Source organism: Salvelinus alpinus, chromosome 17 (assembly GCF_045679555.1).
Source record: "Salvelinus alpinus chromosome 17, SLU_Salpinus.1, whole genome shotgun sequence".
Lineage (NCBI taxonomy): Eukaryota > Metazoa > Chordata > Actinopteri > Salmoniformes > Salmonidae > Salvelinus > Salvelinus alpinus.
In genome coordinates, this window is record NC_092102.1 from 30,770,893 (window position 1) to 30,789,777 (window position 18,885).

The following is an 18,885-nucleotide window of genomic DNA, read 5'->3' on the forward strand; positions in this document are numbered from 1 at the left end:
CTCGCCGCCGACCTTGGCCTGGGAACCCTAATAAATGGGCCCACGGGACTGAAGGGCGCCTCTGGACTGAGGGGCAGCTCCTGACTGACGGGCGACTCTGGCGGCTCTGGACAGACGGGCGGCTCTGGACAGACGAGCGGCTCTGGACAGACGGGCGGCTCTGACGGCTCTGGACAGACGGGCGGCTCTGACGGCTCTGGACAGACGGGCGGCTCAGGCGGCGCTGGACAGACGGGCGGCTCAGGACAGACGGGCGGCTCAGGCGGCGCTGGACAGACGGGCGGCTCAGGCGGCGCTGGACAGACGGGCGGCTCAGGCGGCGCTGGACAGACGGGCGGCTCAGGCGGCGCTGGACAGACGGGCGGCTCAGGCGGCGCTGGACAGACGGGCGGCTCAGGCGGCGCTGGACAGACGGGCGGCTCAGGCGGCGCTGGACAGACGGGCGGCTCAGGCGGCGCTGGACAGACGGGCGGCTCAGGCGGCGCTGGACAGACGGGCGGCTCAGGCGGCGCTGGACAGACGGGCGGCTCAGGCGGCGCTGGACAGACGGGCAGCTCAGGCGGCGCTGGACAGACGGGCAGCTCAGGCGACGCTGGACAGACGGGAGACCCTGGCGGCGCTGGACAGACGGGAGCACCTGTAGTGAGGAGACAGAGAGACAGCCTGGTGCGGGGGGCTGCCACCGGAGGGCTTGTGCGTGGAGGTGGTACCGGACAGACCGGACCATGGAGGCGCACTGCAGGTCTTGAGCACCGAACCTGTCCAACCTTACCTGGCTGAATGCTCCCCGTAGCCAAGCCAGTGCGGCGAGGTGGAATAGGCCCCACTGGGCTGTGCTGGCGAACCGGGGACACCATACGTAGGGCTGGTGCCATGTACCCCGGCCCGAGGAGACGCACTGGAGACCAGATGCGTTGAGCCGGCTTCATGGCATCTGGCTCGATGACCACTCTAGCCCGGCCGATACGAGGCACTGCTATGTACCGCACCGGGCTATGCCTGCTCACCGGGGACACCGGTACTATCTGTATAATGACATTGGCTTGTTGATGCTCACCTTGTCATCCTCCTCCTTGGTCCAAGTACCCTTGATTATATCTGGATCCAGAGCCTTATATGGTACTCTGTGCGTCCCTAGAGGAAAGCAACTTTTGTAAGGTTTTACACAGATATGCTCTTATTCATAGTATCAATCCTAACAGGGAAAAAATAGGACTAAAATTATATTCTACAATTAAGCCTGTGCTATATCTGTCCCAAATACTCACTGGTAGAAAGCTGACGATAGTTTTCCAGTCACTTTTTCCAAAGTTGTGCACCAGCATCTTTAGATTATCATCCTACAAGTACAAGAGAAAGAACATACTACTGCACCTGCTAACTACAGAACAGCTGCAACTATTCTCCTCGTTCTTTATAGCACTTTTACATTAGTCAGGGCTGAGAGCCTCTGGTTAGTGTTTAGGTTACAGAGGACTATATACACAAGTATAGGAGGCCATTTTAGAGTTATGGGACAAGGGCTCAAGTTAAGTCTAGATCAATCGCTCACCTCATGAGTCCACTTCACTTTACAACTCTCCCGCTGTTCTGCCACATCAGAGTCTGTGTCAACACACAGCATCCCGTCTCCATCGTCACTCTGCATGCTGCAAATAAACAAGTAGAAAAAGATGAGACCAGAGGAAGGCATAAAACTCTAGCACACCTGGATTCAATCTAATTTGATGTTTAAGTGAGACATGGGCTGCATTCCAAACACTTAAAAGACCCACCTTATCCCCTCAGTCCTCAAATTAAGTGGACACTTTTGATGACTTATCATGATGTCTGACGAGTATACACTTCCAGGGCAAGGGGCAAGGAAGGAATGATTTTTAAATGGACCGCCCTTGCCCGGAAATTCATCACTTGTTCATCCCGCGATGACTGTTTTCAGCCACCAGTAGCTTTTGGGAGTTTTATATGCGCTATAGTTAATTATGATTGCATGTCTACTTATATTAACTATAGAATTATTAATATACACCTACTGTATGATAGCTAGCAAATGAATTAGCTAACTAACGTTAGCCTGCCTAGCTGGAACTTCTGAAGGAAAATGTTTCACTTCTACAATTTCCAAAAGACCAAAGACCAAACAAAAACATCACTTTTACGAGACGTGTTTGTGCCGTCATGTGCATTAGTAGCACAATTTCTAACCTTTGACAATAGTTTTTACTTACACTTGTATGTCGACTTATCCATACTGACGTTGAGGTTTTAAGTTTTGGTTGACTTTTCTTAGCGGATGAACAATCATCGCGAATTTAATTATGAGGCGTTTCAGGCCCCGAAGTGAACAGAATTGTACACTCGCAAAACGAGGGCTGAGGGGCTTACGTTGCAAACTTCCCTTGCTTGGCTAATCATTTTGACTCCCGTCAAATATGGCCGCGGGGACTCCAAGGGCAAGTGGACGAGGGTGTGTATTTTATGAGTTTGAAACACAGCCATTGATGAGCCCCTCAATTACAAAGTTCCTTCACAGCTACTATCACCTACCAGTCATACCAGCTGCTTTATTGAGCTGAACCTATTTCATGTGAGCTACCTTGTTCACACTGTAGGCCTTAATGCTCAAATCAGTTTTGCCTTTTAAATCCGTTTTGGGATACTGACTGTCCGAACAGCAAGTTACAAGTGACCAAATTGGATTTGTGTGTGTTCAGACTGCAGTCATTTGCTGACATGGCAAAGGTATTTGTCATTTAACGACGGGTGAGTGTGCAGAGTGTAGGCTGATTGGTGGTGGTGCTCCCGCTTCCTATCACGGAAAATTTAACGTGACAATTCCTGCCACGGACGTTGCTTTGAATGTTCAAAATCATAGTGTAAGAACACTTTCAAAAGACTCAAAAGATAAGATGATCCAACTTTCAAAACTAGTCCATTTTGGCTAACCACAGCAGCCAACTAGCTAGCTGTTTACGTTTCTAGCACATTCACTAAATGTGTTCATAAACTAACAACCTAGTTAGCTACCACTTCATGTTATTGTCAAAACTGTCAAAGTAGCTAGAAAGCAACAATATATGCCAAATAAGTTTAAAAACCACTTGAGGGCAAATCAATTAGATTTGATCAATTAGATTTGACAAGAAGTTGCATGGCCAGAAAACCCGATTTGTATCCTTCATAGGTGGCTTGAAATATCAAATTCCATGTGGCTTTTGGCTGTTCCGACTGCAGGAAAACAAACAGATTCTAATCGGATATACATATTTTTTTTTTTGAGTCACTTCAAACTGCCAATGTGAACAAGGCTTTATTAAGAGACGTCTTGACTTAATATGGCAGTATATCCTCTCTACCACAAGGTTGGTACGCCCGCTTGGACATGTAGAACGCGTGGTAATTTAAAACGCTAGGCCTATTACCTGTCTCTCACAGATGGTATGATGTCCCCAATGACGAACGGTACTGTACAGCGCCGACAGTCAGCCTGGGCCGGTCCACGAAACCAGCCGACTGGTATCCCTCAGTCGTTCGGGACAAAGCGATCACTACACATGGTTGTTGTAACGCTTCACCTGATTCTGACAAAGTTGTCCCACTTCTGACAAAGTTTCAATTCCATCGGCCAAAAGTGAAAAGTAACCATCGCCTTAAAAAGTGCACCCTTTAACAATAGAATGGCTAGTGTGGGGTTTTATAAGGTTTTTTGACATGCTTAACTAACTATAGGGTTTTATAAGGTTTTTTGACATGCTTAACTAACTATAAGCTAGTAGGGCTTCTTATGCATTAAAGTTTGAATTACTGACTCATGTGAACCTACATTTTCCATTAGTCTCTACTCTTACCAGTGCTCTGTCTAACCATGAGGCCACAGCCTGAAATTGCAACAAATGTATCTGAGCATAAGATATGAACAAGCAGTCTGAAATGTGTGTGTGTTAGAAAGGGCGCTGTACTGTGTGACCGAGACTGTGCTATTCTTAGAGAGACACAGGAGGGGGGTGAATCAGGGGACTGCTGACTGTGGTGTACAATAGACAATAACAGATAAACTATACACACGAAGAACATCTGTGAGGTTCTGAGTTATGCACTATAACCCAATACTATAACAAACGTGATTAGCAACTGTATTACATATGATTGAATACTATAACAAACGTGATTAGCAACTGTATTAAATGTGATTGGATATTGACAAACTGTTGGCCTGGGAGCCTGGGTGTCTGTGTGTGTGTGCTGGAAGTAACAGTTAGCCAGATAAGAGTGCTGGGAAGCTGTGGTTAGCCTTGAGCGAGAACAGTGGCCATTGTATACAGGTGTGAATAGCTCAGACAATATTACAGAGCTGTCTGACCTCAGTCTCTGGGGTGAAGGAGCGTAATCTACACAGCAACAGCGTCGGGACATCACATGCGCTAAGGGGCCAGGACTGGCTTAAAGCACCAACACCAACGATAGGCTGGGTAAGTCTAAACCACGCCCAGTCTCTACTCTGACAGGCCGGCTCGGAAGTGGGAACTATCTCTGTCATGAGTATAATATACTATCTTTGTCAGGAACAAATCAGTTCTCTGTCTTATCCTGTGTGATGAAACATTGAACCCGTATATACGGAAATTGTATTTGCCATTTATTAACTTTTGAATTAAATAATTATTTTAACCAAGTTCAGGTGTCATATTGTTCCTATCTCAGTTGAACTTACGCAGCCTTAACACTAGGCATGTTTACCTTTTAAAAAGCTATTTGGACTAAATAAGAATAAAATACTGCAGCGGCCCTACCTCGTGCATCTAGCTTTGTATTGTAATTTTGTAACACACATGTCCTTCAAACTGTGTAACAAGTTTCGTTAGTGTTCACAGACAATGTCCATTTATTGAAATGCATTGTTGGTTAAGGGCTTGTAAGTAAGCATTTAACGGTAAGTTCTACTACACCTGTTGTATTCGGCGCATGTGACTAAATCAAATTTGCTTTGATTTGAAGCCCACCTACTGTATCAGTCTTGCAAACAATGTAGTTAACGTTAGCTCGCTGGCTAATCAAAAAACTACTGCCACTAGCGATAAAGCCAATCTTCAATTTAGGCGTATCAGTTAAGTAATGTCTTCACCAATCAATGACACATACACATGCACAATGCTAACTGTGATGGTGGAACTGTGATGAGTAAATTGATGCAAACATGACAGAAAAACGTTCAATTGACTGCAACTGGTGGTGAAGATGAAGCCGGTAACGTTAGCTGATGTGGCCAGCTAGCAAACAACTACTAGGTGGCTGACTGAGGTAAAGACAGTTTGAAGTTCGATATTCAACGGATTTTCACGCTTTCAAACCTCAATAGCTTTCAAACCACTTAAGTCACAAGACTCCAGATAAGTGTCATGATGTTGGAAAAATTGCGCACAACATTGCACAGGTCTTATTTTCACGATTTAGATATTAATTTGCTTTCCAAAGCTAATAAACATGTGGAAATGTGAGCAGCTCCTTGTATTCCTAGTTGAATTAAATAGGGAGCGTGAACAAAGTACAAACTGTTTTTACATTCAAATTTCAATAGCTCCTTGGTCATGTGACCAAGTGGGCCTACACATTGCACACCCTTTAGTTTGTCAAAAAAAAAAGTTTTTATCTCACATGGTTTTACATGAATTTTTCAAAATGTAGAATTTCAATAACTCCTTGGTCATGTGACCTAGTGACTTCAAACAAGGTTCAGAATGTCCAATGACTACCCTTCTATATTGCACACCCTTTAGTTTGTCCATTTTTATCTCACACGGTTTTCCAATAATTTTTCAAAATATAGAATTTCAATAGCTCCTTGGTCATGTGACCTAATGACTTCAAACAAGGTTCAGTATGTCCACTGACTACCCTTCTATATTGCACACCCTTTAGTTTGTCCATTTTCATCTCACATGGTTTTCCATACATTTTTCAAAAGGTAGAATTTCAATAGTTCCTTGGTCATGTGACCTAGTGACTTCAAACATGGTTCAGAATGTCCACTGACTACCCTTCTATATTGCACACCCTTTAGTTTGTCCATTTTCATCTCACATGGTTTTCCATACATTTTTCAAAAGGTAGAATTTCAATAGTTCCTTGGTCATGTGACCTAGTGACTTCAAACATGGTTCAGAATGTCCCCTCTGTAGGCCTACACATTGCACACTCTGATGTTTGTCTACTTTCATCTCATGCTATTAGACTTAAATCTGTAAGCTTTGCAGGCCTTCATTTTACATGGGTGTTTAAAAAAAACGTTTAAGTCAACAAATGTTCCATCCTCGCAATAACTATCTTTCACATGGACACTGAACAGAATGGCTGTATGTGGAATGGATCAAGGACAGGAGAGGTGTTCAAACAGAGGTGCTTAAAGGAAGGCACAGGTAGGCCTCATGAAAAACAGTGTTTCATATGCTCTTTCTAATCACAGTAATAGGCAGTGATTTGTCAGTCACAGTGAGCTTGATAACGTGAAAGAATCCTTTTTATAGCATCACTTTCATATACTGTACATTAAGACAAATCCTTCTACGCAGTTTACAGAACCTGATAATGACTTGATATTTGAGTGTATTCACAACAAGCCACCTGCATACAACTTACAAAATGCAATAGTGCATTTGAGGGTTCGTTTTTCTGATGAAAATAGTTGTTTTATGCATGGCCTACTATTTCTAACTGGGAAAATAAATTCCTATGTCTTTTGTGAGTAAAATCTTTTTTCCAAAATTGATTTAGGTAAATTTCTGTGAAGAGGTATGAGGGTTGTGATATGGGTCATTTAATAGTAAAATCATTTAACAAACAGATCACCGACCATTTCGAAATCCCACCATACCTTCTCCGCTATGCAATCTGGTTTCCAAGCTGGTCATGCGTGCACCTCAGCCACGCTCAAGGTCCTAAACGATATCATAATCGCCATCGACAAAAGACAATACTGTGCAGCCGTATCCATCGACCTGGCCAAGGCTTTCGACTCTGTCAATCGCAGCATTCTTATCGGCAGACTCAACAGCCTTGGTTTCTCAAATGACTGTCTCGCCTGGTTCACCAACTACTTCTCAGATAGAGTTCAGTGTGTCAAATGGGAGGGCCTGTTGTCCGGACCTCTGGCAGTCTCTATGGGAATGCCACACGGTTCAATTCTCTGGCCAATTCTCTTCTCTGTATACATCATGATATAGCTCTTGCGCCTGGTGATTCTTTGATCCACCTCTACGCAAACGACACCATTCTGTAAACTTCTGGCCCTTCTTTGGACACTGTGTTAACTAACCTCCAAACGTCCAAACGAACTTCAATGCCATACAACTCTCCTTCCGTGGCCTCCAACTGCTCTTAAACGCTAGTAAAACTAAATGCATGCTCTTCAACCGATCGCTGCCCGCATCTGCCCACCCGCTTAGCATCACTACTCTGGACGGTTCTGACTTAGAATATGTGGACAACTACAAATACCTAGGTGTCTGATTAGACTGTAAACTCTCCTTCCAGACTCATATTAAGCATCTCCAATCCAAAATTAAATCGAGAATCGGATTCCTATTTTGCAACAAGGCATCCTTCACTCATGCTGGCAAACATACCCTCGTAAAACTGACGATCCTTGACTTTGGCGATGTCATTTACAACATAGCCTCCAACACTCTATTCAGCAAATTGGATGCAGTCTATCACAGTGCCATCCGTTTCGTCAACAAAGCCCCATATACTACCCATCACTGCGACCTGTATGCTCTCGTTGGCTGGCCTTCGCTTCATATTCGTCGCCAAACCCACTGGCTCAAAGGTCATCTATAAGTCCTTGCTAGGTAAAGCCCTGCCTTATCTCAGCTCACTGGTCACCATAGCAGCACCCACCCATAGCACGCGCTCCAGCAGGGGTATATTTCACTGGTCACCCCCAAAGCCAATTCCTCGTTTGCCGCCTTTCCTTCCAGTTCTCTGCTGCCAATGACTGGAACGAATTGCAAAAATCACTGAAGCTGGAGACTCATGTCTCCCTCACTATCTTTAAGCATCAGCTGTCAGAGCAGCTTACAGATCATTGCACCTGTACGTGGCCCATCTGTAAATAGCACATCCAACTGTCAGGTTTTGGCCAGGACTATTCAGGTTTTGGTCACTAGATGTCCCCATTGCGTCTTTTTGAACCTTTTGTTTTTTTCCCTTCTAGGTATTGTTTTCACCTGTGCCTCATTTCCTTGTAGGTATTTAAACCATTAGTGTCCCTCAGTTCTTTGCTCTGTGTTTGTATGTTAGCACCCAGCCCCAGCCATGCTGTGAACATATATTTCTCTTGTTGGATTTTCCAGAGGTACTCTGGTTTTGTTCTTGTTTATTTTTGATTAGTCTTTTGAGGGTTTTTTTCTCCCTGCTGTTCTTACCACTTTGTGGATTTTCTTTGTATTTTGGAGGATATCCATTTTTTCTCTTGGCTTTACTTTTGACGTTGTGGATTTATATTTTTGCCTGAAGATCTTTTACCTTGATTAAACCACCGTCTCTAGTACTGCTGTGTCTGCCTCATCTTCTGGGTTCTGCCGACTATTTGTGACTGTTTCTCACACCGGGTCCTGACAGAAACACAGAGCCATTAAAATGAACCCAGAGGCAGCCAGTACCCAGGATTTTTTTTCAATGCTGTCCCACCACGAGGGGACTGTCCAACGTCACGAAGCTGCTCTGGTTCAGCAAGAGGCCTTAATGGCTAGACACTCAACTTCTGTCGGAGATGCTGACTTCCATAAAGCAGATTTCTGATCGACTTTCCCCGGCAACCGTGTCTGCTCCAGTACATCAGATTCAAGTGCCCGTGGCAGTTAACCCCCTGGCTGAACCTCGTCTGCCACCTCCCCAACGGTTCTCAGGTGATCTGAGTGTTTGTAAGGGGTTTTTCACCCAATGTTCTCTCTCCTTCGAGCTGCAACCCTCGTCGTTTCCCACCGACCGGTCCAAGATAGCATATATCATCACCCTGTTGTCGGAAAAAGCCCTAGCCTGGGCTACTGCTGTGTGGGATGCCCAAAGTCCCTGCTGTGCCAGCTACTCTACCTTTGCTGAAGAATTCAAGTGAGTGTTTCAAGGTCCTACCAGCGGCCCTGACTCAGCCAAACAGCTCCTGACTCTCCGCCAAGGACGGCGCAGCGTGACGGACTATGCCATCCAGTTCCGCACGGTGGCAGCAGCGAGTGGCTGGAACGACGAGGCGCTCACAGCGTGCTTTTTGGAGGGTCTTTCCGACACCATCCAAGATGAACTGGCCACTCGGGAACCACCGGACAACCTCGAGTCCCTGATCAAGTTGGCCTCGCGCATAGACCAGCGTCTGAGAGAGAGAGAACTCAACCGTAGACCTCTCACCCTAGCTCCTATCGGTTCCAGCTCCGAGTCTCCACCGAGTCTCCATCCTCGCTGGCTCCACCAGAACCCATGCAGGTTGGACGCATCTCCCAGGCTGAGAGAGACCGCCGGATAAGGGAGCGATGCTGTCTATATTGCGGCAAACCGGGCCATTTCCGCTCCACGTGTCCCGGGCTCCAGGGAAACGCACTGTCCCGTGCAGGCCTGGGAGGACTGTAACGGGAAACATAACCTCCTCCCATCCATCCAACTCCCGCCTGCTCATTCCAGTTACCCTTTCCTGGGACAACCACGAGCTTCCTCTTCAAGCCTTGGTAGACTCTGGAGCCGCAGGTAACTTCATGGATGGTGTCTGGGCGAAGGAGAATGGCGTTCCCTCTGAACCTCTAAGTGACCCCATAAGGGTTACTACGTTGGATGGAAGCCCTTTGGGATCTGGACTTGTCACTCGTGTCACTACCCCCTTGCGACTTTCAGTTTCCCAACACCAGGAAGTGATGAACTTTCATCTGATCTCCTGTTCCGAGTTCCCTCTCGTCCTTGGATACCCCTGGCTTCACAGCCATAACCCTCACATCGACTGGTCTGTGGGCACTATCAAGCAGTGCTACGTGCCAAGCTACTTGTATCTTCCCGAGTTCCCCTCCCGAGTCTCTAGAATCCATCGACCTGTCCCGAGTTCCCGAGTGTTACCATGACCTCAAACCGGTATTTAGCAAACAGAGGGCCACCAGACTACCACCCCATAGACCTTACGATTGCCCCATCGACCTGTTTCCGGGCACCTGCCCTCCCAGGGGTCGGATCTTTTCCCTATCTCCTCCCGAACGAGCTACTATGGATACCTACATCAAGGACGCTCTGGCAGCAGGCCTCATGCGTCCATCCACCTCGCCGGCGGGAGCAGGGTTTTTCTTTGTGGCCAAAAAAGACGGTGGATTAAGTCCTTGCATCGACTACCGGGGACTCAATGCCATAACCGTCCGTAACCGCTACCCGCTACCCCTTATGGCCACAGCCTTTGAGCTGCTCCAGGAAGCAGTTGTCTTCACTAAGCTTGAACTGCGGAATGCATACCATCTTGTGCGGATCAGACCCGGTGACGAGTGGAAGACCGCTTTCAACACGCCTACTGGTCACTACGAATACTCGGTGATGCCCTTCGGCCTGACCAACGCTCCGGCTGTGTTCCAAGCGCTCATAAACGATGTGCTTAGGGATATGCTTAACATCTGTTTCTCACACCGGGTCCTGACACCAACTACCTCATCCCCATATTGTTATTTATTTTATTTATATATCTTTTTTTTTTCCTTTGCACCACAGTATCTCTACTTGCACATTCATCTTCTGCACATCTCACTCCAGTGTTTATTTGCGAAATTGTAATTATTTCGCCATTACGGCCTATTTATTGCCTTACCTCCCTAATCTTACTTAATTTGCACACACTGTATATAGACTTTTGAATTGTGTTATTGACTGTAAAAAAAAATATTCCATGTGTTGTGTCTGTGTTGTTTGTGTCACACTGCTTTGCTTTATCTTGGCCAGGTCGCAGTTGTAAATGAGAACTTGTTCTCAACTGGCTTACCTGGTTGAATAAAGGTGAAATAAAAAAAAAATTAAATACTGTATGTGGGAATTGTCACGCCATGACCTTGGAGAGGCTTTTTATGTCTCTATTTGGTTTGGTCAGGGTGTGATTTGGGGTGGGCATTCTATGTTTTTGTTTTCTATGATTTTGTATTTCTATGTTTTTGTTTTCTATGATTTTGTATTTCTATGTTTTGGCCGGGTATGGTTCTCAATCAGGGACAGCTGTCTATCGTTGTCTCTGATTGGGAACCATACTTAGGTATCCCTTTTCCCTCCTTTCAGTGTGGGAAGTTGTCTTTGTTTGTGGCACTATAGCCTTAAGCTTCACGGTCGTTTTTGTATTGTTTATTGTTTTTGTCGGCGTCATCCTAATAAAAAGGAATATGTACGCTCACCACGCTGCGCTTTGGTCCACTTCTTACGACGGCCGTGACAGGAATGTCTTATGTCCGTCCCACATGTAGTGTTGGTACATGGAATATTCCTCAACTGCATATATCATAAATTGCTATTGCAAATAGGAGTATTATGTTCAACAACTGTCATTTTCAGATATTATTTTGACAAACACACTTTGGTGCTTACAATTCGTTCTCTATTGTCATAGATTTGGTGGGCACTGTCATCTGTGATCTTTGTGATATGACTTTCTTTAAGCACGTACTGATGGAACTGTCACTTAATATTTTTTTCTTAAAGTCTACAAACGCTCTACAGTCGTGGCCAAACGTTTTGAGAATGACACAAATATTAATTTCCACAAAGTTTGCTGCTTCAGTGTCTTTAGATATTTTTGTCAGATGTTACGATGGGATACTGAAGTATAATTACAAGCATTTCATAAGTGTCAAAGGCTTTTATTGACAATTACATGAAGTTGATGCAAAGAGTCAATATTTGCAGTGTTGACCCCTTTTTCAAGACCTCTGCAATCCGCCCTGGCATGCTGTCAATTACCTTCTGGGCCACAATCTGACTGATGGCAGCCCATTCTTGAATAATCAATGCTTGGAGTTGGTCAGAATTTGTGGGGTTTTGTTTGTCCACCAGCCTCTTGAGGATTGACCACAAGTTCTCAATGGGATTAAGGTCTGGAGTTTCCTGGCCATGGACCCAAAATATTGATGTTTTGTTCCCCGAGCCACTTAGTTATCACTTTTGCCTTATGGCAAGGTGCTCCATCATGCTGGAAAAGGCATTGTTCGTCACCAAACTGTTCCTGGATGGTTGGGAGAAGTTGCTCTCGGAGGATGTGTTGGTACCATTCTTTATTCATGGCTGTGTTCTTCGGCAAAATTGTGAGTGAGCCCACTCCCTTTGCTGAGAAGCAACCCCACACATGAATGGTCTCAGGATGCTGTACTGTTAGCATGACACAGGACTGATGGTAGCACTCACCTTGTCTTCTCCGGACAAGCTTTTTTCCAGATGACCCAAACAACCGGAAAGGGGATTCATCAGAGAAAATGACAGTACCCCGGTCCTCAGCAGTCCAATCCCTGTACCTTTTACAGAATATCAGTCTGTCCCTGATGTTTTTCCTGGAGAGAAGTGGCTTCTTTGCTGCTCTTCTTGACACCAGGCCATCCTCCAAAAGTCTTTGCCTCACTGTGCGTGCAGATGCACTCACACCTGCCTGCTGCCATTCCTGAGCAAGCTCTGTACTGGTGGTGCCCCGATCCCACAGCTGAATCAACTTTAGGAGACGGTCCTGGGGCTTGCTGGACTTTCTTGAGCGCCCTGAAGCCTTCTTTACAACAATTGAACCGCTCTCCTTGAAGTTCTTGATGATCCGATAAATGGTTGATTTAGGTGCAATCTTACTGGCAGCAATATCCTTGCCTGTGAAGCTCTTTTTGTGCAAAGCAATGATGATGGCACGTGTTTCCTTGCAGGTAACCATGATTGACAGAGGAAGAACAATGATTCCAAGCACCACCCTCCTTTTGAAGCTTCCAGTCTGTTATTCAAACTCAATCAGCATGACAGAGTGATCTCCAGCCTTGTCCTCGTCAACACTCACACCTGCGTTAACGAGAGAATCACTGACATGATGTCAGCTGGTCCTTTTGTGACAGGGCTGAAATGCAGTGGAAATGTTTTTGGGGGATTCAGTTCATTTGCATGGCAAAGAGGGACTTTGCAATTAATTGCAATTCATCGGATCACTCTTCTTAACTTATTATGGCTGCAGGGGCAATATTGAGTAGCTTGGATGAAAGGTGCACAGAGGTGCCCAGAGTAAACGGCCTGCTCCTCAGTCATAGTTGCTAATATATGCATATTATTGTTAGTATTGGATAGAAAACACTCTAAAGTTTCTAAAACTGTTTGAATTATGTCTGTGAGTATAACAGAACTCATATGGAAGGCAAAAACCTGAGAAAATATCCAAACAGGAAGTGGAAATTCTGAGGCTGGTCGAGTTTCAACCAAGATCCCATTGAAATCACAGCGAGATATGAATGAGTATTCACTTCCTACGGCTTACACTAGATGTCAACAGTCTGTAGAACTTTGTCTGATGACTCTACTGTGAAGGGGGGGGCGAATGAGAGGAGAATTAGTCACCGCTGCCATGAGGTGACCATTCTTTGACCATGCGCATTCACATGAGAGGGAGCTCCGTTCCATCGCTCATCTGAAGTCAATGTAATTCTCCGGTTGGAACGTTATTCAAGATTTATGTTAACAACATTCTAAAGATTGATTCAATACATCGTTTGACATGTTTCTACTGACTGTTACGGAACTTTTGGACATTTCGTCAGGTTTTAGTGAACGCGCTTCGTGACTTTGGAATTGTTTACCAAACGCGCTAACCAAAGTAGCTAATTGGACAAAAATAACGGACATTATCAAACAAATCAAGCATTTATTGTGGACCTGGGATTCCTGGGAGTGCATTCTGATGAAGATGATCAAATGTAAGGGAATATTTATCATGTAATTTCTGGTTTCTGTTGACTCCAACATGGCGGCTAATTTGATTATTGTTTTGAGCGCCGTCTCAGATTATTGCATGGTTTGCTTTTTCCGTAAAGTTTTTTTGAAATCTGACACAGCGGTTGCATTAAGGAGAGGTGTATCTATAATTCCTTGTGTATAACTTGTATTATCATCTAAATTTATGATGAGTATTTCTGTTGAAACGATGTGGCTATGCAAAATCACTGGATTTTTTGGAACTAGTGAATGTAACGCGCCAATATAAACTCAGATTTTTGGATATAAATATGAACTTTATCAAACAAAACATACATGTATTGTGTAACATGAAGTCCTATGAGTGTCATCTGATGAAGATCATCAATGGTTAGTGATGCATTTTATCTCTATTTCTGCTTTTTGTGACTCCTTTTTGTAACATAATCGTTTGTGGTGCTTTCGCTGAAAAGCATACTTGAAATCGGACACTTTGGTGGGATTAACAACAAGATTACCTTTAAAATGGTATAAGACACATGTATGTCTGAGCAATTTTAATTATGAGATTTCTGTTTTTTGAATTTGGCGCCCTGCACTTTCACTGGCTGTTGTCATATTGATCCCGTTAACGGGATTGCAGCCATAAGAAGTTAAAGGTCTACAATTTGTTTAATTTGTCAATATTATATTTTTATTCATTGATTTACTGGCCACCATTACTGTGGTTACATGTTCAGTATATGTATTGACCAGCAAACCCACTGCAGCCTACCTCACCAGCTCACTCTCCATCCCTGCTTTGGACAATTAATAGCATGACTCTCGTACTTTGCCCTTTTCCTTTATGGTTGATATTAATGACGAAAGGAGATATTATCTGTCTCTCTCTCCACTGTTAAATACTGTGGAAAAATAAAAAACAGGGAAAATAAATACTTAGAACTAACAATTATTGTAGATAAATATTAAAGAAAAGGGTAAACACAACACTGGACTGAACCCCCTAATTGTCAAACTAATATTAATGTACAACAATATAGAAGATACATGACTAGAGGTTATGCAATATGGGTGTATATCCACTGCATGCTTCTTAGGTGTGTAATTGACATGACCAAGGAGCTATTGCAAATGTGTAACTATGAAAAATGTACGTTACAGCGCGTGATTTTACAGTACACAAACAAGAGTGTGCGATATAGAAGGGTAGTCAGCGGACATTAGGTCACATGACCAAGGAGCAATTGAAATTCTACATTTAGAAAAATGTGTGTAAAACCATGTGAGATACAAATGAACAATCTAAAGGGTGTGCAATATAGAAGGGTAGTCAGTGGACATACTGAACCTTGTTTGAAGTCATTAGGTCACATGACCAAGGAGCTATTGAAATTCTACATTTTGAAAAATTCATGTAAATCCATGTGAGATGAAAATGGACAAACTAAAGGGTGTGCAATGTGTAGGACCACTGAGTGGACATTCTGAACCTTGTTTGAAGTCACTAGGTCACATGACCAAGGAGCTATTGAAATTCGACATTCTGAAAAATTTATGTAAAACCATGTGAGATAAAAATGGACAAACTAAAGGGTGTGCAATGTGCGTCTATGCCATCGGGTTAGCTACAACCCGTTTTGAAAGTGTTTGGAGTAATGGTTAAGGAGCTATTGAAATGTAAAAAATGTGATTTGTCACTATGTTGACGTCCCTAACTGCTGTTGGTGGACGTAAGGAAAACTACAGGCGAATATCCGTTGAATATCCAACCTGAATGTCAGGACCCGGTGCGAGAAACAGTCACTAATAGTCGTCAGAACCCAGAAGATGAGGCAGACACAGCAGTACTAGAGATGGTGGTTTAATTAAAGAACAAAATCTTCAGGCAAAGAAACTAAATCCACAATGTCCAAAAATAAAGCCAAAAGGCACAAAATGGAAATCCTCCAAAATACAAAAGAAACTCCACAAAGTGGTAAAAAACAGCAGGGAAAAACAAACCTCAAAAGACTACTCAAATAATACACAAGAACTAAACCAGAGAACCTCTGGAAAATCCAACAAGAGAAATATCTGAATAAAACAAGGCTTGGGCTGGGGCTGGGTGCTAACTTACAACCACTGAGCCAGGAACTGAGGAACACACAGGGTTTAAATACTAACAAGGGAATGACCTACAGGTGCAAACAATAATTAGAGCAAGAAAAACAAAAGGTACAAAAAAGGTGCAATGGGGACATCTAGTGACCAAAACCCGAACAGTCTTGGCCAAAACCTGACACTGAATCTGTCTTTATCTCGGTAGGTGGCTGCTACTCTACTCTTTATTTGACTCTTATTATTCTTATCTAGCAATGCGGATGCCTAGTCACTTTACCCTACCTTCACGTGCATATTTACCTCAAGTACTGCTGTGTAATATTCATATGTGTAAACATACTGAATTGTAATTGGATGCATTTTACTGCCATATCATACTGTGCTATGATTGGTTAAGACCACCCAAATGGTTAGGTGATGGTCAGTTTGATCCTGGTTGGCGATACGTGAACATGCCAGTTATAGCTAGCTAATAAAGAGCTACGTTAAGAAAAATCCTGTAGTACTGCATTTTATTATTTTATACAAAACAAGACACGCTGCACATTGATCTGTTACTCCTTGTATATAGTATAGCTCCATTATTTTGTATTTTATTGCTCGTGTTAGTTATTATTTCGTTTAACTCTACGTCGTTGGAAAAGGTTCGTAAGCAAGCATTTCACTGTAAAGTCTACACCAGTTGTATTCGGTGCATGTGATAAATACATTTTGATTTGCTGGCCACAATAACAACGGCTTCTAAACGAGCAATTCACTGTTACTGAACAGTTAGCTGGCTAACATTACCGAGCTAGCTCCCAGCTCACAACCAAAATGCACACGAAGTCCCCTGAAAATAAAACGAGTGTACAAAAGCCTTAATGTTTTCTGGAATGCAGTGCCAGGTTCCTTTAATAAATTGAAGTGCGTGGCTCCTTTTCACAACTGTATGCAATAATATGGCCGATTGGCTTACCCGCACGACCACCAGGACATTTCCCCTCGCTTCTCCGTGGGTCCAGCAATCCTCCAAAACCCAACTGTTGCGGCCTTGCCTCACATAACAGTCCTGTCTGTTCAATCGACACTGAACTCTAACCGCAACAAACAACTTTAAGTTACAAGTTACAAGAATGTGCAAGTAAAGTAGCTAGACTATAGAAAACGACTCCACAACTCATGCGCTTCAATATCTGTCTCGAGCCCAGCGCATTTTTTTTTGCAGATTTTCCCGGGTAAGAGGGGGTTTGCAGAAGGGTATGTTCAAGACCATCAACGCTGCGCATTCTTCTTCTTCTATGATATCATGGCGGTCCACAAACAAAAGTTTAAAGTGCATGCGGCCACCTACTGTTAATTTTATTTCAACTTTATCTAACCAGGTAGGCCAGTTGAGAACAAGTTCTCATTTACAACTGCGACCTGGCCAAGATAAAACAAAGCAGTGTGACAAAAACAACAACACAGAGTTACAAATGGGATAGACAAACGTACAGTCAATAACACAATAGAAAGATCTATGTACAGTGTGTTCAAATGTAGTAAGAGTAGGGAGGAAAGGCAATAAATAGGTCATAGTGGCGAAATAATTACTATTTAGCATTAACACTGGAGTGATAAATGTGCAGATGATGATGTGCAAGTAGAAAAGAGCAACAACAACAAAAATAACAATATGGGGATGAGTTAGATGGGTGGGCTATTTACAGATGGGCTGTGCACTGGTGCAGTGATCGGTAAGCTGCTCAGACAGCTGATGCTTATAGTTAGTGAGGGAGATATAAGTCTCCAGCTTTAGTGACTTTTGCAATTCGTTCTAGTCATTGGCAGCAGAGAACTGGAAGGAAAGGCGGCCAAAGGAGGTGTTGGCTTTGGGGATGACCAGTGAAATATACCTGCTGGAGCGCGTGCTACGGGTGGGTGTTAAGTGAGCTGAGATAAGGCGGGGCTTTACCTAGCAAAGACTTATATATGACCTGGAGCCAGTGGGTTTGACGACGAATATGTAGTGAGGGCCAGCCAACGAGAGCATAGAGATCGCACTGGTGGGTAGTATACGGGGCTTTAGTGACAAATCGGATGGCACTGTGATCGACTACATCCAGTTTGCTGAGTAGAGTGTTGGAGGCTATTTTGTAAATGACAATGCCGAAGTCAAGGATCGGTAGGATAGTCAGCTTTACGAGGGTATGTTTGGCAGCATGAGTGAAGGAGGCTTTATTGCGAAATAGGCTGATTCTAGATTTAATTTTGGATTGGAGATGCTTAATGTGAGTCTGGAAGGAGAGTTTACAGTCTAAACAGACACCTAGGTATTTGTAGTTGTCCACATATTCTAAATCAGAACTGTCCAGAGTAGTGATGCTAGTCGGGCGGGTGCGGGCAGCGATCGGTTGAAGAGCATGCATTTAGTTTTACTAGCATTTAAGAGCAGTTGGAGGCCACGGAAGGAGTGTTGTATGGCATTGAAGCTCATTTGGAGGTCTTAACACAGTGTCCAAAGAAGGGCCAGATGTATACAGAATGGTGTCGTCTGCGTAGAGGTGGATCAGAGAATCAACCGCAGCAAGAGCAACATCGTTGATATACACAGAGAAAAGAGTCAGGCCCGAGAATTAAACCCTGTGGCACCACCATAGAGACTGCCAGAGGTCCGGACAACAGGCCCTCCGATTTGACACACTGAACTCTATCAGAGAAGTAGTTGGTGAACCAGGCGAGGCAGTCATTTGAGAAACCAAGGCTACTGAGTCTGCCGATAAGAATGAGGTGATTGACAAAGTCGAAAGCCTTGGCCAGGTCGATGAAGACGGCTGCACAGTACTGTGTTTTATCGATGGCGGTTATGATATAGTTTAGGACCTTGAGCGTGGCTGAGGT

The 18,885-nt window shown here is 44.1% G+C and overlaps 1 protein-coding gene across 1 annotated transcript; it reads right to left on the minus strand.

The window, feature by feature from the left end:
- Nucleotides 1-1,005: 1,005 nt before the first annotated feature.
- LOC139542733 (myb-related protein B-like) lies at nucleotides 1,006-17,205 on the minus strand. The gene is made up of 4 exons (XM_071348516.1): nucleotides 16,982-17,205; nucleotides 1,553-1,649; nucleotides 1,269-1,340; nucleotides 1,006-1,134 (listed from the first exon to the last, which is right to left on the minus strand). The coding sequence occupies exons 1-4, from the start codon at nucleotides 16,999-17,001 to the stop codon at nucleotides 1,093-1,095; spliced, it is 231 nt and encodes a 76-aa protein (XP_071204617.1). The 5' UTR covers nucleotides 17,002-17,205; the 3' UTR covers nucleotides 1,006-1,092.
- Between the last annotated feature and the right edge of the window lie 1,680 nt (nucleotides 17,206-18,885).